We start from the raw sequence: 18,741 nt of genomic DNA on the forward strand, positions 1-18,741 counted from the left end.
ATGAAGCCTGTGGGCTGTGAAATATTATTGTTGGTATTTAAGGTTAGAGTAGAGAGATTCAATTAGATTAGATAAAACTATTAGAGGAAATTCAGAGTAACTTTACATGATAACACTATTTACTCATAATAATGAGGATGTCTTTTTTATGTATGTGTGCAGAGTGTATTTGCCAGTGACTGTCACAATGAATTAAAACTAAGACTGTCAGCCAAACCACAATGCAGAAGCATAATGTGATTATGCGTAATAACATGTTTTTACATGTTTCTTTAGAAATATTATGCAAATACTTTACAAGCCTCTTTCAGTATTAAATAAAATCCCCCAACCCAAATCAAACACCCTCTCTTGGCTCTTTTTTGTAATATATTGATGGTTTAACTTTGTAAACCAGTGTTCTGGAACAGTTTCCAACTGCTTCTTGACAAAGTTGGTTTGCTAAGTCACAACATATGAAGCAGTGGGCTGTACTGTACATTTAGGCATTTTGAAAAAGCTGCAGGGTCTATAACGAGAGTTTGCGTGTTATTCTTGATTAGAATTGTGAAATATATATAGATAGACAACCATTCATACTCACACCTAGAGGCAAGTTTAGAATCACCAATTACCCTTCCCCACTAAAAGCACATGGCTTCAGGAGGAAGCTGGACAACCCATGCAAACACAGGGAGAAAGCCCACACTGAAAGGCCCCAACCAGATGGTGGATTTGAACCAATGACCTTTTTGCTGTGAGGAACAGTGTTGGTCAAGTTACTTGAAAAAAGTAATCAGTAACTAATTAACTAATTACTGATTACTTCCCCAAAAAAGTAATCCCGTTACTTTTCTGATTACTTATTTTCAAAAGTAATTAATTACTTAGTTACTTTTTAAAAACACGATTTACAACCTGAATAGGTGATAAAGCGATAGATCTTTCAGCCCAATTCTACTTTTTCTGCATAATCCATCATACAAAATGTAATCAAATGGAAAAGTCTCTTTTTTTAAGACTTGTTTTTATCAGTTTTAATCTTTTAACTTTATGCAATAAGCAAAAATTAAATTATATGCACCATTCTCTGATTGGAAGAAATTAGTTTAACATTTAAACCTATTTTCTGCACATTCCAGCATATAAAATAAAATATGTTTTGTGTTTACACAATAAATAAAATCAAAGACTCAGCGGTCCTGTTGCTCTATTTTCACCTGTAAAGCAGGAGTGGCTAGGCGGAGGTTTGCCCTGGTGCAGGGAATCTGCAAGTTTCTCTGTGAATTTCCCATTACGTCGTTGCGCACTCGGTGCTTGTTTAGGGTTTTTTTTCGCTGTAAAAAGAAGTTTTCTTCCCACGCACAGCGGACGCTAATATTTTTTGTCACTTTTTGTTATTAATACCTACCATCTATCTTCAGTCAGATACATACACAGTGTAATTCAGTTCAAATAAAAAAAAATTATACAGTGCCAAATCACAACAACAGTCATCTCAAGGTGCTTTATACTGTATAGTAAAGTGCACTAATAGGATGGTATGGTACAAGGTTAAGGGGCCTGATTGTTTTAAGACCTTGTATGTGAGGAGCAGAATGTTAAATTTGTTAAATAATTAACTTCAGTCTGTGAGGAGGACTCACCATTTACATGAACAAAATGGAGTCTATTAGGATAGATGTGATTCAAACCACCGCAGCTCAGTACCTTTAATTCCTAGTGTATGCTCTAATCTTTGTAATAAAATATTATGGTCAGCAGTATAGAACACTGCACTGAGGTCAGGTGAAGCACAGAGATGAGTTTATAGAGGCCATAAACAGATCATTTGTAACTTTCACTAACGCTGTCTCTGTACTGTGATGAGTTCTGAAACCTTACTGAAACTGCAAGTAAACCACTTTTCTGCAGATAATGAGTTAGCTGTTTTAGAGTCTATATGTTGACCTATAATTAGCTTAGATGGTTTTTAAGCAATGGTTTAATTACTGCAGCTTTTTTTCTTGTGGAGTAGCAAACTCATTTTCCAGGTTAAATGAAGATTTTCTAAATTAGTGAGACACCCTTTCCTCTCTAGCTTATAGTTCATCTGCTTTAAGGTGTATGTTTGAGAGTTATACTAGAGAGTCAAGTACTTTTGATTTTTTAAGAGGTGTCACAATATTCAGAGTCATACGCAATGACATGTAATACTATTAACAAAATAATCGACCTCGATGGGAGCACAGTTCGGGTAGTTGCTCTTCACTGTGTTGTCCCATGTGATGTAAAAGCTTTTGTCCCATTTCTGATTTGATAGTTTTTGTCTTCTTTCTCTTTTTTTTGCATATATATCACATTTAAATCATCATTAAACACAATGTATTATTTGGTGCATTCTCAATCATCCAGGTAAGTAAATCTCCAAAAGTTGATTCTGTTCATCTGAACGTAGCGTTTTCAGTGGGAGAAACATTTCGTCACTCATCCAAGTGACTTCTTCAGTCTCAGCTGACTGCAGGTTTCATCCAACCTTGTAAACAGTACATTTGCATTATGACTGAAACTAGCACCACTGAAGGAACAATGGGCTGGAAAGTCAGTTCCTTCATCATTATGCAGATTCTCATGACCATTGATCAAAGACCAGTGATCAATGGCCATGAGTACCATTCACAGAGAGTTGGGGAATGGCTGCAATCACAGCATCGTAAGATGGCGAAAGATGTAGTGATGTGTTGGTCGCGAACGAAATGGCTCTTAGAGCCGGACCTTTGACGTGAACGACGCGAGCTGGCTCCTCATTGCGAGCCGTGGGTTGTTGTTGTTGTTTTTTTCTTTCTCTCACCCTCCCTCTCGCACTTTTTTTCCGGTTCACTCCGCATGCGAGCCTTGTGCTTTCCGCTGGGAAGAGGGGGGAGGGGCGGTAGTTACTTGTTAGTTATTTGGAGTGAATAAATAAAAGTATATTTACAGTACCCTAGAGTCAAAGCACGTACAAACCCCGAAGCACGTAAAAACTCCAAAACATTTACAAAAGACAACAGAAGTGCTCCAGGATGCTAGGCGCAGTGTTGAGCATTTGTTACCTAGTGGCTACACAAGCCAGGAAGTACCAACGACCGGATTTGGTGTGTGGTAGTAACAGGTAAATTAACTTTTTTTAAAAATCATTTGAATATATATATATGAGTGCTTGTGTATAAATACACAAACAATACACATATGCTTTCAATTGTATAATTTAAGTGATCTAGGTAGCTCTGTTTTGGAAGTTCCGTTAACGCTAGAAATGTGTTTTGGAGTTTGTACGTGCTTTGTCTCTACGGGCCACTGCATATATTTATATTTAAGCATATATAAATAAAACCACTTTTTTTTACATCAGTAATTCCTTTTGTGTATAATATTATATTATTGTTAATAATAAATTAATTAAAGAAACAAAACAACCTGAAGAGCCTATTCGGAGCCGAAAGAGCCGGCTCTTTTTAGTGAGCTGAGCCGAAAGAGCCGGTTCTCTAAAAAGAGCCGGAAATCCCATCACTAGAAAGATGTACCCTAAGCCCCCTCCTCGATTCAGAGATGTTTTTTCCCTTTTCACGTAAATGGACAACCATTGCCTAAGAGAAAACCTGTAGTGATCCCGTACGTGTCAGGAGTATCGGAACAGTTGAGACGCATTTTTTCTAAACACCGGGTCTCTGTGGCTTTTAAACCCCAAAACACGCTGCGCCAAAAACTGGTCCACCCCAAGGATTGGGTCCCCCAACACAAACAGAGTAATATAGTGTACACTGTTAATTGCCAGGAGGATTGCCAGGATTTATACAGCGGGGAAACCAAACAACCTCTGGCGAAGCGGATGGCACAACACAGAAGAGCTACCTCGTCAGGCCAGGACTGCAGTGTATTTAATGGAAATCTATTAATGGAAAAAAAAATTCTATTCAATCTATTCTATTCTACCTGGATCTGTGTGAGAAAGTAATTCTGCTCTGTACCAGAAAATCCTGAAGTAGAATGTTTGGCCATCAGTTTGTGCTGATCTATGTAGTTCATGCTAAGTTTAAGTAACCAACTTCATCAGTGTCTCTCTTTCTTCCAACTCTACAGACATATTCTCAGCAGATTTATGTGGCCCCAATAAGAAACTGGACGTGGAAAGTTGTCAGTGTGTGTGCCACCAAACTCAAGACTGTGGTCCTAACCATCACTTGAATCGCAATACCTGCCAGTGTGTTTGCAACTTGCCACCTAGCCTATCCTGCCCACAGAACCATGTATTCAACAAGGAGACCTGTCAGTGCACATGCAGCAAGACATGCCCAAGACATCAGCCTCTCAACAAGACAAAGTGCTCCTGTGAATGCAATGAGTCGCCAAATAAGTGCTTCCTGAAAGGAAGGAGGTTCCACCAAGCCACATGCAGGTAAGGAAAGATGTGAGAAGTTCACTACCTTCCATCTGCTGTTTACTCATTTAAAATAACATTGTTGGCAAGAATAATGGGATTGGAATAGAAAGAACCTTGTCTTCAATCAACAGCGTGAATATTAAATCTAAGCTTATACATAACTGATTAGATACACCAAAGACTGTTATGAGCCACGTTAAATCAACGTCTTTTAAAGTTTTAGACGCATAGGTTTTGTCACAGTTTGCCGAGGCAAACTGCGTGGAGTGTGAAGAGTGGACCCAGGTGCAGATATTCTAAAACTCAAACTTAACTGATGATGAGCTGTTTATTAAGGCAGACAGAACAGTACAAAATAAAAGGGAAAAAACAATGCAAACTAAGCAATAACCTAAACTGGGTAAACTAGAAAGGAAGCACGGACTATGAAAAACCCTGGCAAACAGAAAAACAAACAAAACTCTAAACGTGGCAATGATGATGAGCATACAGTGGGGCAAAAAAGTATTTAGTCAGCCACCGATTGTGCAAGTTCCCCCACTTAAAATGATGACAGAGGTCAGTAATTTGCACCAGAGGTACACTTCAACTGTGAGAGACAGAATGTGAAAAAAAAATCCATGAATTCACATGGTAGGATTTGTAAAGAATTTATTCGTAAATCAGGGTGGAAAATAAGTATTTGGTCACCTCAAACAAGGAAAATCCCTGGCTCTCACAGACCTGTAACGTCTTCTGTAAGAAGCTTTTCTGTCCCCCACTCGTTACCTGTATGAATGGCACCTGTTTGACCTCATCATCTGTATAAAAGACACCTGTCCACAGCCTCAACCAGTCAGACTCCAAACTCCGCCATGGCCAAGACCAAAGAGCTTTCGAAGGACACCAGGAAAAGAATTGTAGACCTGCACCAGACTGGGAAGAGTGAATCTACAATAGGCAAGCAGCTTGGTGTGAAAAAATCAACTGTGGGAGCAATCATCAGAAAATGGAAGACATACAAGACCACTGATAATCTCCCTCGATCTGGGGCTCCACGCAAGATCTCATCCCGTGGGGTCAAAATGATCATGAGAACGGTGAGCAAAGATCCCAGAACCACACGGGGGGACCTGGTGAATGACCTGCAGAGAGCTGGGACCAAAGTAACAAAGGTCACCATCAGTAACACACTACAACGGCAGGGAATCAAATCCCGCAGTGCCAGACGTGTTCCGCTGCTGAAGCCAGTGCATGTCCAGGCCCGTCTGAAGTTTGCCAGAGAGCACATGGATGATACAGCAGAGGATTGGGAGAATGTCATGTGGTCAGATGAAACCAAAGTAGAACTTTTTGGTATAAACTCAACTCGTCGTGTTTGGAGGAAGAAGAATACTGAGTTGCATCCCAAGAACACCATACCTACTGTGAAGCATGGGGGTGGAAACATCATGCTATGGGGCTGTTTTTCTGCCAAGGGGACAGGACGACTGATCCGTGTTAAGGACAGAATGAATGGGGCCAAGTATCGTGAGATTTTGAGCCAAAACCTCCTTCCATCAGTGAGAACTTTGAAGATGAAACGAGGCTGGGTCTTCCAACATGACAATGATCCAAAACACACCGCCCGGGCAACAAAGGAGTGGCTCCGTAAGAAGCATTTGAAAGTCCTGGAGTGGCCTAGCCAGTCTCCAGACCTCAACCCCATAGAAAATCTGTGGCGGGAGTTGAAAGTCCGTGTTGCTCGGCGACAGCCCCAAAACATCACTGCTCTTGAGAAGATCTGCATGGAGGAATGGGCCAAAATACCAGCTACTGTGTGTGCAAACCTGGTAAAGACCTATAGTAAACGTTTGACCTCTGTTATTGCCAACAAAGGTTATGTTACAAAGTATTGAGTTGTATTTTTGTTATTGACCAAATACTTATTTTCCACCCTGATTTACGAATAAATTCTTTACAAATCCTACCATGTGAATTCATGGATTTTTTTTTCACATTCTGTCTCTCACAGTTGAAGTGTACCTCTGGTGCAAATTACTGACCTCTGTCATCATTTTAAGTGGGGGAACTTGCACAATCGGTGGCTGACTAAATACTTTTTTGCCCCACTGTATATATATGAAAACCTGAAAGCAGGTTTTGGCATGGGAACAGCACAGAATTCTTTCAAAATAAAACAGGAAACATAAGACGCAGACATGACAACCTGAACTAGACAACATAAGACACAGACATGAAACACGTGAAGGGCAAGGGAGACTTAACATGGGTGGAAGACACAAGGGGAATCTAATAACAAAGAACTATAACAACCTAGGCATGATAAAAAATGAACTTAGAAAACCTGAAGGGCTTAAACATAAACTAAAACTCAAAACGCTGGGTCAAAAGACCCAGGATCGTGACAGATTTGACTAAAAGAGATCACTAGATGCAAAATATTCAAAAATAGATAGAAAATAGATCATTTTGGAAAGGTTTGTAAAGTTATTATAAGCCTACAGGTTTTCCTAGATCAACATTCAGAGACTTTATATACATTTGGACAAGATTTATGTTCAGATAACCTAACAGTATGACAGAAAGCTCTTTTACATGAGGCATAAACCAAACACAGATGTCCAAAAATAGGATATTGTACCTATGGTCGAGGCTTGAGGTAGCAGTATAAGTCGGAATGATTTATTGCTTCAGGAACGGGTGATGCACACTGAAGAAGAAACCAACAGGGACCAAAAGAACTTCAAAGAAAACATCAGGTTATTAGTTTTGATTCATTCAGTAGGAAAAATGCCTGGATTTATACATGGTCCAGATGCACAATGACTACAACTAGGATCACTAGCTAACAATGAGTTTCAAGCTCACTTTCATTATTATTAATATGACCATTGATCAATGACCATGAGTACTATTCACAGAGAGTTAGATAATGGAAGATAAATAAATTTATTTTCCATAAATGATCAAAAGTAAAAGTACTTATTTCCTATCTGTATTATTTTGCAGCAAGGTGTTACCACCAGTGTTATATGGATTAATATTACTGTTGCAGATGTTTAGATTGAGTTTATTTTAAGCACTTAATACTTGATTTAATCGACAGCATTGCATCATATTTTATAAAATCACAAGTTTTATAGTGGCTGTGTCATGTTCCTGAGTCTGGGGACCCAGTGTTTATGACAGTTTCTGATTTTGAATAATCTTTGATTTGGTGTCATTTTTGGTATGGTCATTTGTATTTCGAGGTTCCTTAGTTATGCCCCGGTTATATTTGTTAGTTTTGTTACTGTGCCTCTCCTGTGTTCCATGTGTCATGTCAATTAGTTGTGTTCTCATGTCTGTTCTTCACTGATCACAGTGTCAAGTTTGCGTCTTAGTCTGTGTCTCATGTTTCCTGTTTTATTTTGATAGAGCTGTGTCCTGTGTTAGTGTATTGCTTCTTCCCTGTCTTGTTATGTCAGGTAAGGCCCAGCTGTGTTACCCTGTTGTCTAAGGAGCTTGGAAAGAAAACCGTCTGGACTTCTTTAAGTTGCTTGAAGACATTTCACCTCTCATCCGAGAAGCTTCTTCAGTTCTAGGGTCAAATGGTGTAGAGTCCCAGATTTAAGCCCTGTGGGATAATCCCCCTGAGAGGGACAAAAGGACCCCCTAATGATCCTCTACCTAATCACATGAGCCAAGTTGTGAAAACGGGTGTAGGTCACAGTCAGCCAGGGTTTCAGGTGAGCTCATTGTGAAACCTAGCCCCACCCTATCATGTGATTTCCTGAGGTCAGATGGCCCAGGATGTGAGTGGACATTAAGGCATCTGGGAAGGATCTCAAAACTGGATTATAGATGGCAGACAGCCGGTGTTGTAAACCACGGCCTCTGTTCAAAGATGGTCGCTCACAGTGGACGTAAATGGCTTCTTTCACTCCTCTTTCGAACTCATCTGTCCTCTCTGTCCAAAATGTGAATATTGGCATCCTCGAAAGAGTGTCCTTTGTCCTTTAGATGCAGATGGACTGAGTCTTGTCCCGTGGAGGTGGCTCTTCTATGTCTACATTGTTAAGTTAAGTTTGTGTTTAGAAACTTAACAATGTAGTGTATGCTGTACAGTGTAGCGAGGAATGCCCAGACCTCTACATGCAATAATAAAAGCTTTCTTTTCTATTTTTGGACAGTGTTTTGTGACTCCTCACTCCTTAGCTTACTGACTTGGTAGGTGAAGCATGCTGGTATAAACATTTTAGCAAATTTACTGTATGTACCAAGTATTTCTTAATTAATGATGTACTTTGCAATTAATTTTTTTCACTTTCATGGAAAAGATCTCTACAGCTACACATAAATGCACACACTCCAACCTTCAGGATGTTAGTGGCACTGTGTAAGGCACTGATCCCACACCAGTATGTAGGAGTTTGTTGCAGTACAACGGTGTGTAACACAAGACCCTAGTGTGCTAATGACTTCTCCTAGCTGTCAGTTAACCATTTCCTCTATGGCACAGGAGGAAACGTGCGCACATACACACACATCCTTCCATCTGGTCCACTTTCAACCCACTGTGACCCTGTCTGAGTGTGATTTATGAGTAGAACATAACAGTAGGAATCTAGTGTCTGGGATCTGATCATTATGCATATGTAACTATGAACATGCGTCTAAAAGAAATTATGCTTGTCCATTTGAACTCATCTGTGTATTTCAAAGGGGGTTTATTGGTCGTATTAAGTAACAGCAACTAAATATTCTGTCATTCACCATGTGAGACCCTGTGCAGCTGAAAAAGCATGGGCGATTGCAGAATTTATAATGATAAAGTATGTATAATAAAGGATTAGATCATTGTTTGTTCCTTAAACTTCCTTGGCTACAAGGGTTGTATGTCTGTTTGGACAATGAGGCCTATATTTTAGGTTATAGTCAACCAAACATGTGCTAGGACATATCATTTTAAGATATGTAAGCTCTTTTTCTGTTGCCAATTATGACTGAGATATGAACATTTTTTTTTATATCCAAAATAGCTAAGTAGTCAGTTATTTGACTTTTTTCTTATTAGGCTAAAAAACTTTGTTCTGTTGTGTTGAAAGCGCTGGTAAATCTGGCACTGGCTATAAATCATTTGGTAACTCTAAAGGGAGTAGTTTGGGCTACTATTTGTAACCTTTGACTTTTTTAACATACAGGAAAGTGTTTGTCTTAAAGCCGTGTTGGCTGAAGTGAGAACTTGCAGGCTTCTGGGATACAGAACACAGAACATTTATTACACATATGTACAGGGATATATACAGTCCCAATCAAAAGTTTAAGACCACTTGAAAAAAGGCAACAAAAAAAAAATCATATGGTTGGATCTTAACCTGCAACAAGAAGAAATGGGACTGCGACAAAACATTTTTTGAGCATGCAATTTATTGAAAACAATGCTTAAACTGAAACAGGCTGTCTAACAGCTGATCAAAAGTTTAGGTGGTACTGATGGTTTCCAGTGTTACTGGCATGACATGCAGATCCCACCTGAGATGTTTTCCACCTACCACAGTGGAGGTGCTTTTTCTTTCAGTGGAACAATGGAGCTTCAGGAGGTGCAGGAGCATCAAACGGCTGCTGGCTATGTCCAGATGTTGCAGAGAGCATCCGTCATGACTGTGTGGTAACAACTGGGTTTTTAAACAAGACAACGCTACTCTTTGCTTAGGCTGCTGCCCCCGCGACCCGGCCTCGGATAAAGCGGATGAAGATGGATGGATGGATGGACAACGCTACAGTACACAATGCCTGCAGGACAAGGGACTTCTTCCAGGAGAATAATCACTCTTTTGGACCATTCTGCATGTTCCCCTGATGTAAATCCAATTGAGAACCTTAGGGGATGGATGGCAATGGAAGTTTACAAAAATAGACAACAGTTCCAGACAGTAAATGCCCTTCATGCGACTGTCTTCACCACTTGGAGAAATGTTCCCACTCACCTCATGGAAATGCTTGCATCAAGCATGCTGCAACACATTTTTGAAGAGATCAACAATAACGGTGGAGCTACTCATTACTGAGGTCATGTTTGGAACTTTGATTTCTGTTTTGGGGGGTTGTTAAAAAAATGTTTTGTCTCACTCCTATTTCTTCTTGTTGCATGTAGAAGCTCTACTTGAAACCTTGTTAAGATGCAACCATGCAAAATATGATTTTTTTTTTTTTTTGCCATTTTTCAAGTGGTCTTAAACTTTTGATTGGGACTGTATGAGCCCAAGTATATTTGTAGATATGCAGTATATTGTGAACTCCAAACATGGTGAGTATTATGGCATCCAAAGAGTTTAGTTTTGGTCACATCCTACCAGACTGTGTTCTCCCAGTATTTCACAGGCCTATCTAAATGTTGTTCAGCTAAATTTAAACCCCCTTCCACATCCCTTTTCTTCTTTAGCAATGGAGCCTTGCATAGTGAGCGTGCATACAGGCCATAGCAACTAGCATATTACCTTGAAATACAAACAATACAAACAATTGTACCTGCTGATTCCAGGATTTTATGTTGCTCACCACAAGTGATCCTTAGTTCTTGGACAACTCTTCTGATAATTCCTTTTAAACCCTTTGTCTGAAATCTTGCAGTGAGTACCTGATTGTTGCCGGTTTATAGTAAAATTATGTTCTTACCACTTCTGAATTATGGCTCTTTTAATAGTTTTATAGAAAGGGAAATTCTTGTGTAAACATTGCCATCAGTATGCTTTGCAAAACTAAGGTTGCAAAGGTCTTGAGAGATGGCCTTGATTTTACCCATCATGAGCTGTTTCTTGTGTCTTGGTAAAGAGACCCGTTGGGGCGTCTCCCATTTTGACCTCGGGACTTCCAGGCCGTATTCGGCACAGATGTTATGCCAGCCACTTGGTTATGGCGTTCCATGTATTCCCTGCCTGCAAGCATCTTGCGGCCTGCTGGGTGGATCCCAGTGTCGATGGATCTTGTGCTCAGAGCTTGTTCCTGTTCTACCATAATTAGTCCCTATGCGCTTTCAGTCCAGCTTTGTTCAGCCACTGGTAGGATTTCTGGATGTCAGTCATTTCCTATATCGGCTGGTGGTACATACCGTGCAGAAGCCTGTCCTTCCATTCGCCTTGCTTCTCTTATTTCTCAGGTTTCTGCTGCCTGAGGTATTTACTAAACACAGCCGATTGTGGTGATCTTCATGGATGTTTGTTGTCTCATCCTGAACAGTGGTTCTGAGACTCACTAGTCCGTCCATCTCCTATGGGGTGACACTCTCCATCGGTGGTAAGGAGCTTCCTTCTCTTGATGTCAGTGGCTTCTATCCCCTCTTTCGGCCAGGCTATCATCCCAGCAGGGTACCTGATCACCAGCAGGACGCAGGTGTTGATTGCCCAGATCTTTTTCTTCCCGTTCAACTGACTCCTCAGGACTTGCCTAACCCTCTGCAGGTACTTGGTGGTTGTGGCTTTCTTAGTAGCCTCTTTGTGGTTCCCATTTGCCTGTGGTATTCCCAGGTACTTGTAGCTGTCCTCGATGTTTCCAATCCTGCGGTCTGGTAGTGCAATCCCCTCAGACTATGTTCCCTCTCTTCGTTACCATCTGACTACAATTCTTCAGTCCGACATTCCAATTTTATTGCTGTAGATCCTAGTAGGTTATATCACTGAATCGATGTTCACTCTTGGTATACAGCTCGATGTCATTCATGTAGAGGAGCTGGCTGACAACTGCTCCATTCTGTAGTCAGTATCCGTAGTCAGTAGGGCTGGGCCATATCATACAGTTCACGGTAATAATGGTATAATGTTGGGCAACGATAGATTATTGCGATAGATACTATTGCGATAGAGTACGGGTAAAACACGCATGCGCAGTGCCTTTGTTTTCATACGCACATGGCGGAAAAAGCATGGCGGCAACAGAGAATGAGAAGGGCGAAAGCGGATCATTGAATGAAACAGATGAACCAGAACTGGTTTGTAAAAATGCTGCAACTTCAGTGGTGTGGAACTGGTTTAGCTTTCGTCCGTCAGATACATAACAAAGCACTATTTTTGGTAGAACATGCTAGCGGGCCGTCGTTATTACCGTGTTGTTTGGAAAATACAGCACACTTAAAATCAATCCTTTGTTTTTTCTGAAAATCAACAGTGCCCCTTATAATCCCGTGTGCCTTATGTATGAACTCTGGTTGTGTTTACTGACCTTGAAACGATTTTCTGTGGTACACGGCGCTCGAAAATCTGTCAAATGTTTTAGTAGTAGTTTACTTTGCTAAACTACGAAGCCGCACCGCTTGATGGATTGTCGGAGCATTACGGCTATCGTAGGCGGAGCCTCGCGGAGTGATACGTACTGTTCTTCAACATAATATTACCGTATTGTGTGTGTATAACCTCTTTTTAATTTTTGTGGATATTATACATGGTTATGCTGAGGATATGTCGGCAAATTTCCACTGGAAATGCCTTTTGGTTAAACTGTCAGCAAGGAATTTGCATTTGCACTGTTACATTTTTATATAACTTTAATGCACATAAAAAACAGCTGCTTGTTTAAGTGAAAATACCTTGATGTTTTATTGTTTTTTTTGTTGTTGTTTTTTTTTTGGGGGGGGGGGGGGGGGGAGTTGCACTAATAAAGTTGTGGAGTTGTAGAGTATTTTGTCTAGTGTCAGTTATATCAGTTGTATAACAGTTATATCGTTATCACAAATTTTCAAATGTATATTGTGATAAATATTTTTGGTCATATTGCCCTGCTCTAGTAGCCAGTCTTCTCAGTGATCTCAATGAGGGGGTTCGGGCCTATGCAGAACAGCAGTGGGGACATTGCATCTCCTTGGTAAATCCTGCACTTGATGGTGACTTAAGTGGCCTTAAGTTTTGTTTGCCACATCCTCATTAAGTTCCTGAGGAAGGCTCTTAGGGTCATGTTGATCTTGTAGAGGTTTAGGCATTCCAGGATGCATGTGTATGGATCCATGAGGCATTCCGTCACAGGCTCTCTTGTAATCAGTTACAGGCAGTTACAGGTTGGTCAGTCTGGCCTTGCAATGTCAAGCTACTGCTCCGTCAAAAACTAGCTGGTGTTTCGCTGGTGTGAACCCGCTCATGTATTGAGCCATATGCTCAATACTTAGCTGCCTGATAGGAGCTTCAATGTAGTATTGAGGGCAGCTTATTGGCTCGTAGGTGGATGGGACTGGTACCTTCTCGGGATCCTTGGGGATTAGGACTGTGGCCGGCATTCAATTAGCCATTCTGGGTGTCTCTCATCGACTAGGAGCTGGTTCATTTGTGCTGCCAGATGCTCATGGAGTGCAGTCAGCTTCTTCAGCCAGTAGACGAGAATCATCTCAGGGCCTGGTGCTGTCCAATTCTTTATACTCTATATGTGTACAGGGCTCGCAAAATTTCAAAGTCCCTGGTAGCCCTTCGGGCAGGGACTCTTCAGTTTTTGGTAGCCCAAAATAAATTTAAGTAGCCCTAATAAAAAAGAGAGCAATTTTTTGATTGATGTTTTGTTTCCGTTACAATATTATACATTAAAGTATAATATTGTAACGGAAACAAAACATTAATCAAAAAATTGTTGAAACACAAATTACAACATTGTATAAAAATTACAATCATCAACTCAAATACTTGGTTCTAATTGAACAGAAATTTCTATGAACTTGTAAGAACTGTGTAGAACATGAATCAGTCTGTGTCAGATCCTGAATTTGAATTTTCCACTGAATTCACGGGTAAGAGGCAAGTGGAACCAAGATCTAGGCCATTTGCTTTTTGAAGTTTGCAAAGACTGCTACATTTTGCCAGTGGTAGTTCACTCTTTGCAACATAGTAGCTGTTCTAAACAGATTTTTCAGGTTTATTTTTAGTATGTTATTTGCAATTGGTGTTTTTTCCGGGAAAGATAATGCAGACTGAGCAATAATGCATTTCTTGCATTTCTCATGGGTTCTAATGGGGGCCTTTCTTAAAATGACTGGTCCCAGTAACAAAGGCGCTTGTTGACTCAGAAATCGAGGGAAAACAACAACACACCCGGCAGAACATTATGTTATTTACACGGGTGCACATAAGTGGTCCACATGTGCGCATTCGCTGTCAAAATAAAAGACGCGCACCAGATAAGAAGTTGCAACACGAGTTTGCGTCCATATAAAAGGCTGTTTTTGTCCGCTAGAGTGGGATTTTCACGGCACATTCTGCACCACATCTCTGTGCGTTCATCATTTGTTTGAAGCCAGCTCACCTCCCGCAACCACTTTTCCGAGAATACGCGCTTCTTTTGTGGTTCGGACTCCTTCTGACATTTCTTTGGAAGTGGAGGAACACCAAAGTAATTGCTTAAAGGAGTTAAGAGTTCTAAACAAATGTCTGTCCTCCTCCAGAAAATCTTATGTACGCAAACACGCGTTGCAACTTCTTATCTTGTGCGCATTTTTTATTTTGACAGCGAATGCGCACCTGCGGACCACTTATGTGCAGCCCTGGTTATTTAGCTCGTCATATTGCAGCCACAGAAATTTTTTTGTCCATGAAACCATAAAGCTGCACTTTCTTTTTGCCTTATAGTCTGATTTGTCATAACTTTTCCGTTTTGTGGTAAGCTTTTCTTTGGCTGTCACTTCTTCACCCTGACCTGTCTTATTTGGCTCAGCAAAACTAAAATATATATCCTGCTGCTTTTACACACGCACTCACATAATAAATAAATAAATAAATAAATATATATATGTATGTATGTATGTATATGTATGTATATGTATGTATGTATGTATGTATGTATATGTATGTATGTATATATATATATATATTTGTATATATGTATATGTATATGTATATGTATATGTATATATATATATATATATATATATATATGTATATGTATATATATATGTGTGTGTGTGTGTGTGTGTGTGTGTATCTGTATATATAGGCATGATATATGCCTATGAGTGTATGTAAACAGCTAACTAAAACTGTACAATACATATCCTGACCTACACTGGACTGTTAGTGGTTTTGAAGCTAATCCTGTCTTTTTTTTTTTCATTGCAGTTGTCTCAGGCCTCCCTGTGAAGTAAGAAGGCGAAGGTGTGAACCAGGTTTCTTCTTCAGCGATGAAGTATGTCGCTGTGTTCCATCCCACTGGAGAAGGATAGACTAACCTCCATGCTATGGGACATTAACAAGATTATATTAAACTTAAAAAAAAAACAATTTATCACCCATTCTCCTCAGATCTGCTGGTCATAAGTATCCCTATTAGATGTGGGGGCAGCTATGTGTGTGGGCCCTAAAAATGTGGGGAAACCTTAGTGATTAGGATGAAGATATGGGAAACTGATGAGTTGAAGGTGATAAATGCACTGATTTTGATATAAAGATATTTTTATGGGAGACGGATCTGAAATGAACATTGGAAGGAAAGACACTTTTTCTAAGATACTAAGTAATTTCTTTTAAAATATTTGAGGGTTTTTTGTATCAATTATGTCGCAGTATTCTTATGTCAGATATTGATTATATAATTTATTAAAGGTTATTTTTCAACTTTCTTGCAATTTCTGTATTTTTCATAAAAATACACCGATCAGTATTTTTGTATCATATAAAATATATGTGTGAAATAAAGTATACTGAATGTTATATATTGTTAATTTAGGTTGTTATCCAGTCTGTTATCTCAGCTTTCACAACAGAACAGATCACCAGTTTATTGCTGGGCTAACACAAACAGACAGACAGCCTTAAATGTTCATAGTAACTGGTAATTTTAAATTACATAGCATGAATAATAATAATAATAATAATAATAATAATAATAATGGATTGGATTTATATAGCGCTTTTCAAGGCACCCAAAGCGCTTTACAATGCCACTATTCATTCACTCTTGCACTCACACACTGGTGGAAGCAAGTTACGGTTGTAGCCACAGCTGCCCTGGGGCAGACTGACAGAAGCGAGGCTGCCATATGCGCCATCAGCCCCTCTGGCCAACACCAGTAAGCGGTAGGGTGAAGTGTCTTGCCCAAGGACACAACAACCAGGACGGAGAGCCCTGAATGTCCTATGGGAGGATACCCAGAAGAAGTCCACACTGTTCCAGTGAGAACACTCAAACTCCACAAATAAGATCTCTGGCAAACCATAGTGGCAGCGCTGTGTTATTGTTAAATGTCTAAACACAGACATTATGATCAAGAACCATGTTTTTCCAATTACAATAGTGTCTGCAGCTAGTGACTCTGAGGATGCAAGGCATGTTTGATAGATATTACGTAGATATTTTACAGAGAAGTTGTTTGAGCCTTTTACACAGAAATGAAATGTAAACTGTATACTCTGTCAATGGCATTTATTCTGCCCGTATCTAATCAACGTACTCTGAGTAGATCTTGTGAGGAGGATCACACTTATCTCTGCCTTTTCTGTTATTTAGAAATCCAAATCCTCTTGATTCTATAAAAAATGAGCAGAGAAAAAGCCAATTTGCAGGTTCACAGTTTGGGCAGGGATTGCCTCTGGGGCTCGGCTTTCATTTCAAACTGTCAACATATTAGGTCCAATCGTCTGAAATGCTCATTTTACAGAAAATGAAGGGAAGAACCACTTATCTCTTCTGCACAAAGTTTTATACCTGGTCATCTTTTCTCCCTGCTTTCTAACTGGATGTCACATCCTCTGAGTTGACACCTCACCTATGATGACATCCAATCACATCTAATCACCTGATTTCCAGACACACCTTATAATCTGACTATCTGACTTTTCCGCATGCATAATTTAAAACAAAGTTTACATTTTAAAATCACTTAATCACATTTTCTTCTTTTCTATGTTTTTCTTAACATAGACAATTCCGTTACATATGAACATTCAGTCACATAATATTATATTTTACTTCATGTTTCATTAAGCTCATACAATTTATCTTCAATTAGATCTATCCTCAGTTCATTCTCACATGAAAATCGATTTCTACATAATCTCCTTTTAATCTAGTTATATAACAATACTTTCTTTTAGTTGTCTTTGAAACTGAGTTTGTTGATCACAATATGCTCAATACAATTTCTTTTATTAAAATACACACATTTAAAAAGTCATACATTGTTTTAGATTAGTGGCTCCTTGGTGTCGTTCAATCACCCCGCCCATCCTTCCAAGGCCGTCTTCACACAGACTCAGTGTGAGGCCTATCCTAGAGTCATTACTGTATTTCTCTTTTTTGTTATATCTGTTAAATCTATACCTGGTTATTCTCTGATCTAGATTAAGCAACTAAGCATTAATATGCTTAGTAGTTAACTATGAGCAAAATCACATTTGAAGTATTGTTCTATGTTCAACAATTGCAACACTTAATACCATTTCTCTTGTCTTATCTTTCATATTCTTGCAGCATTACACATACACTAATCTACCAAGGTCAAAGCTGGATCATGTCTATGCACACGAAATCCAGAAAGAATACTTTTCATTACTCAGTTCATTTTTCATTTAACTTTTATTTTATCTTTGATTAAAAATAAAGTATAAATTATTTACTATTAGCAAAAGAACTTCCAAAAACCCAAGAGTTACATTTAAAAAAACACAGACCTCAGTTAGCATATTAAATGTTGAAGTCAATTCAGTTCAATTCAATTTTATTTATCCATCCATCCATCCATCCATCCATCCATCTTCTTCCCCTTATCCGGGGCTGGGTTCCGGGAGCACCCTAAGCAGAGAAGCCCAGACCTCCCTCTCCCCGGCCACGCAAACGAAGCCCACACATCGTTGATGACAAATACCATTGGGTATACTGAATACTCTGCATCTTGGAGAAGATAATAATGCAATGCTGGCCTCTTCTGAGTTGCCAGACTAAGTATTGACTGGACCGGAGTTGAGTGTAAAGAAGCGAATTTGAACTTGAGAGAACAGAACTTGTGTTATTACATTTTTATTTGTATAAATCCTAACCGATACCTACTTTGTAGTGGCATTTAAAAATTTTTTACATTTGATTTGGTTTGGAATCACCATTCATTTTTACCCAGTAAATGTAGTCTTCTAAGTTGTTTATTGTGCTCCTGCATTGCAAAATATAGTGAGTGTTACAAACACTGTCAAAGCCTCCAGTTATTTCCTTGTAATCTCACACCTTTAATGCCTACCTCTCGAACCTAAGCACTGATCCATTCTTTTGTGGCAACACTGTACAACAATGTAGAAGAAAGTTTGAATAAACATAAAAAAGCAAAGCAACAAAGGATTTTTGAGTTCACTCCAGTAAGGGCTATAATGTTGTGTCGACTTAAGTTAAGAAGTTCAGTCATAGTGTTATGCCACATTTTTTAAACTTAAGATTTCTATTCAGATCAA

The 18,741-nt window shown here is 39.4% G+C and overlaps 1 protein-coding gene across 2 annotated transcripts in view; it reads left to right on the top strand.

Moving 5' to 3' along the window:
- Nucleotides 1-15,900, top strand: part of vegfc (vascular endothelial growth factor c) — a 99,616-nt gene extending 83,716 nt beyond the window's left edge. For both annotated transcript variants that reach the window (XM_006805639.2, XM_035914291.2), the window contains exons 6-7: nucleotides 4,078-4,393; nucleotides 15,424-15,900. In XM_006805639.2, coding sequence (XP_006805702.1) covers nucleotides 4,078-4,393; nucleotides 15,424-15,532 — 425 coding nt within the window. In that variant the 3' untranslated portion in view covers nucleotides 15,533-15,900. The remainder of the gene's footprint in view (nucleotides 1-4,077; nucleotides 4,394-15,423) is intronic.
- The last annotated feature ends 2,841 nt before the right edge of the window (nucleotides 15,901-18,741 follow it).

Source organism: Neolamprologus brichardi, chromosome 9, assembly GCF_056152115.1.
Source record: "Neolamprologus brichardi isolate AB-2024 chromosome 9, ASM5615211v1, whole genome shotgun sequence".
In the NCBI taxonomy this organism is placed as follows: domain Eukaryota; kingdom Metazoa; phylum Chordata; class Actinopteri; order Cichliformes; family Cichlidae; genus Neolamprologus; species Neolamprologus brichardi.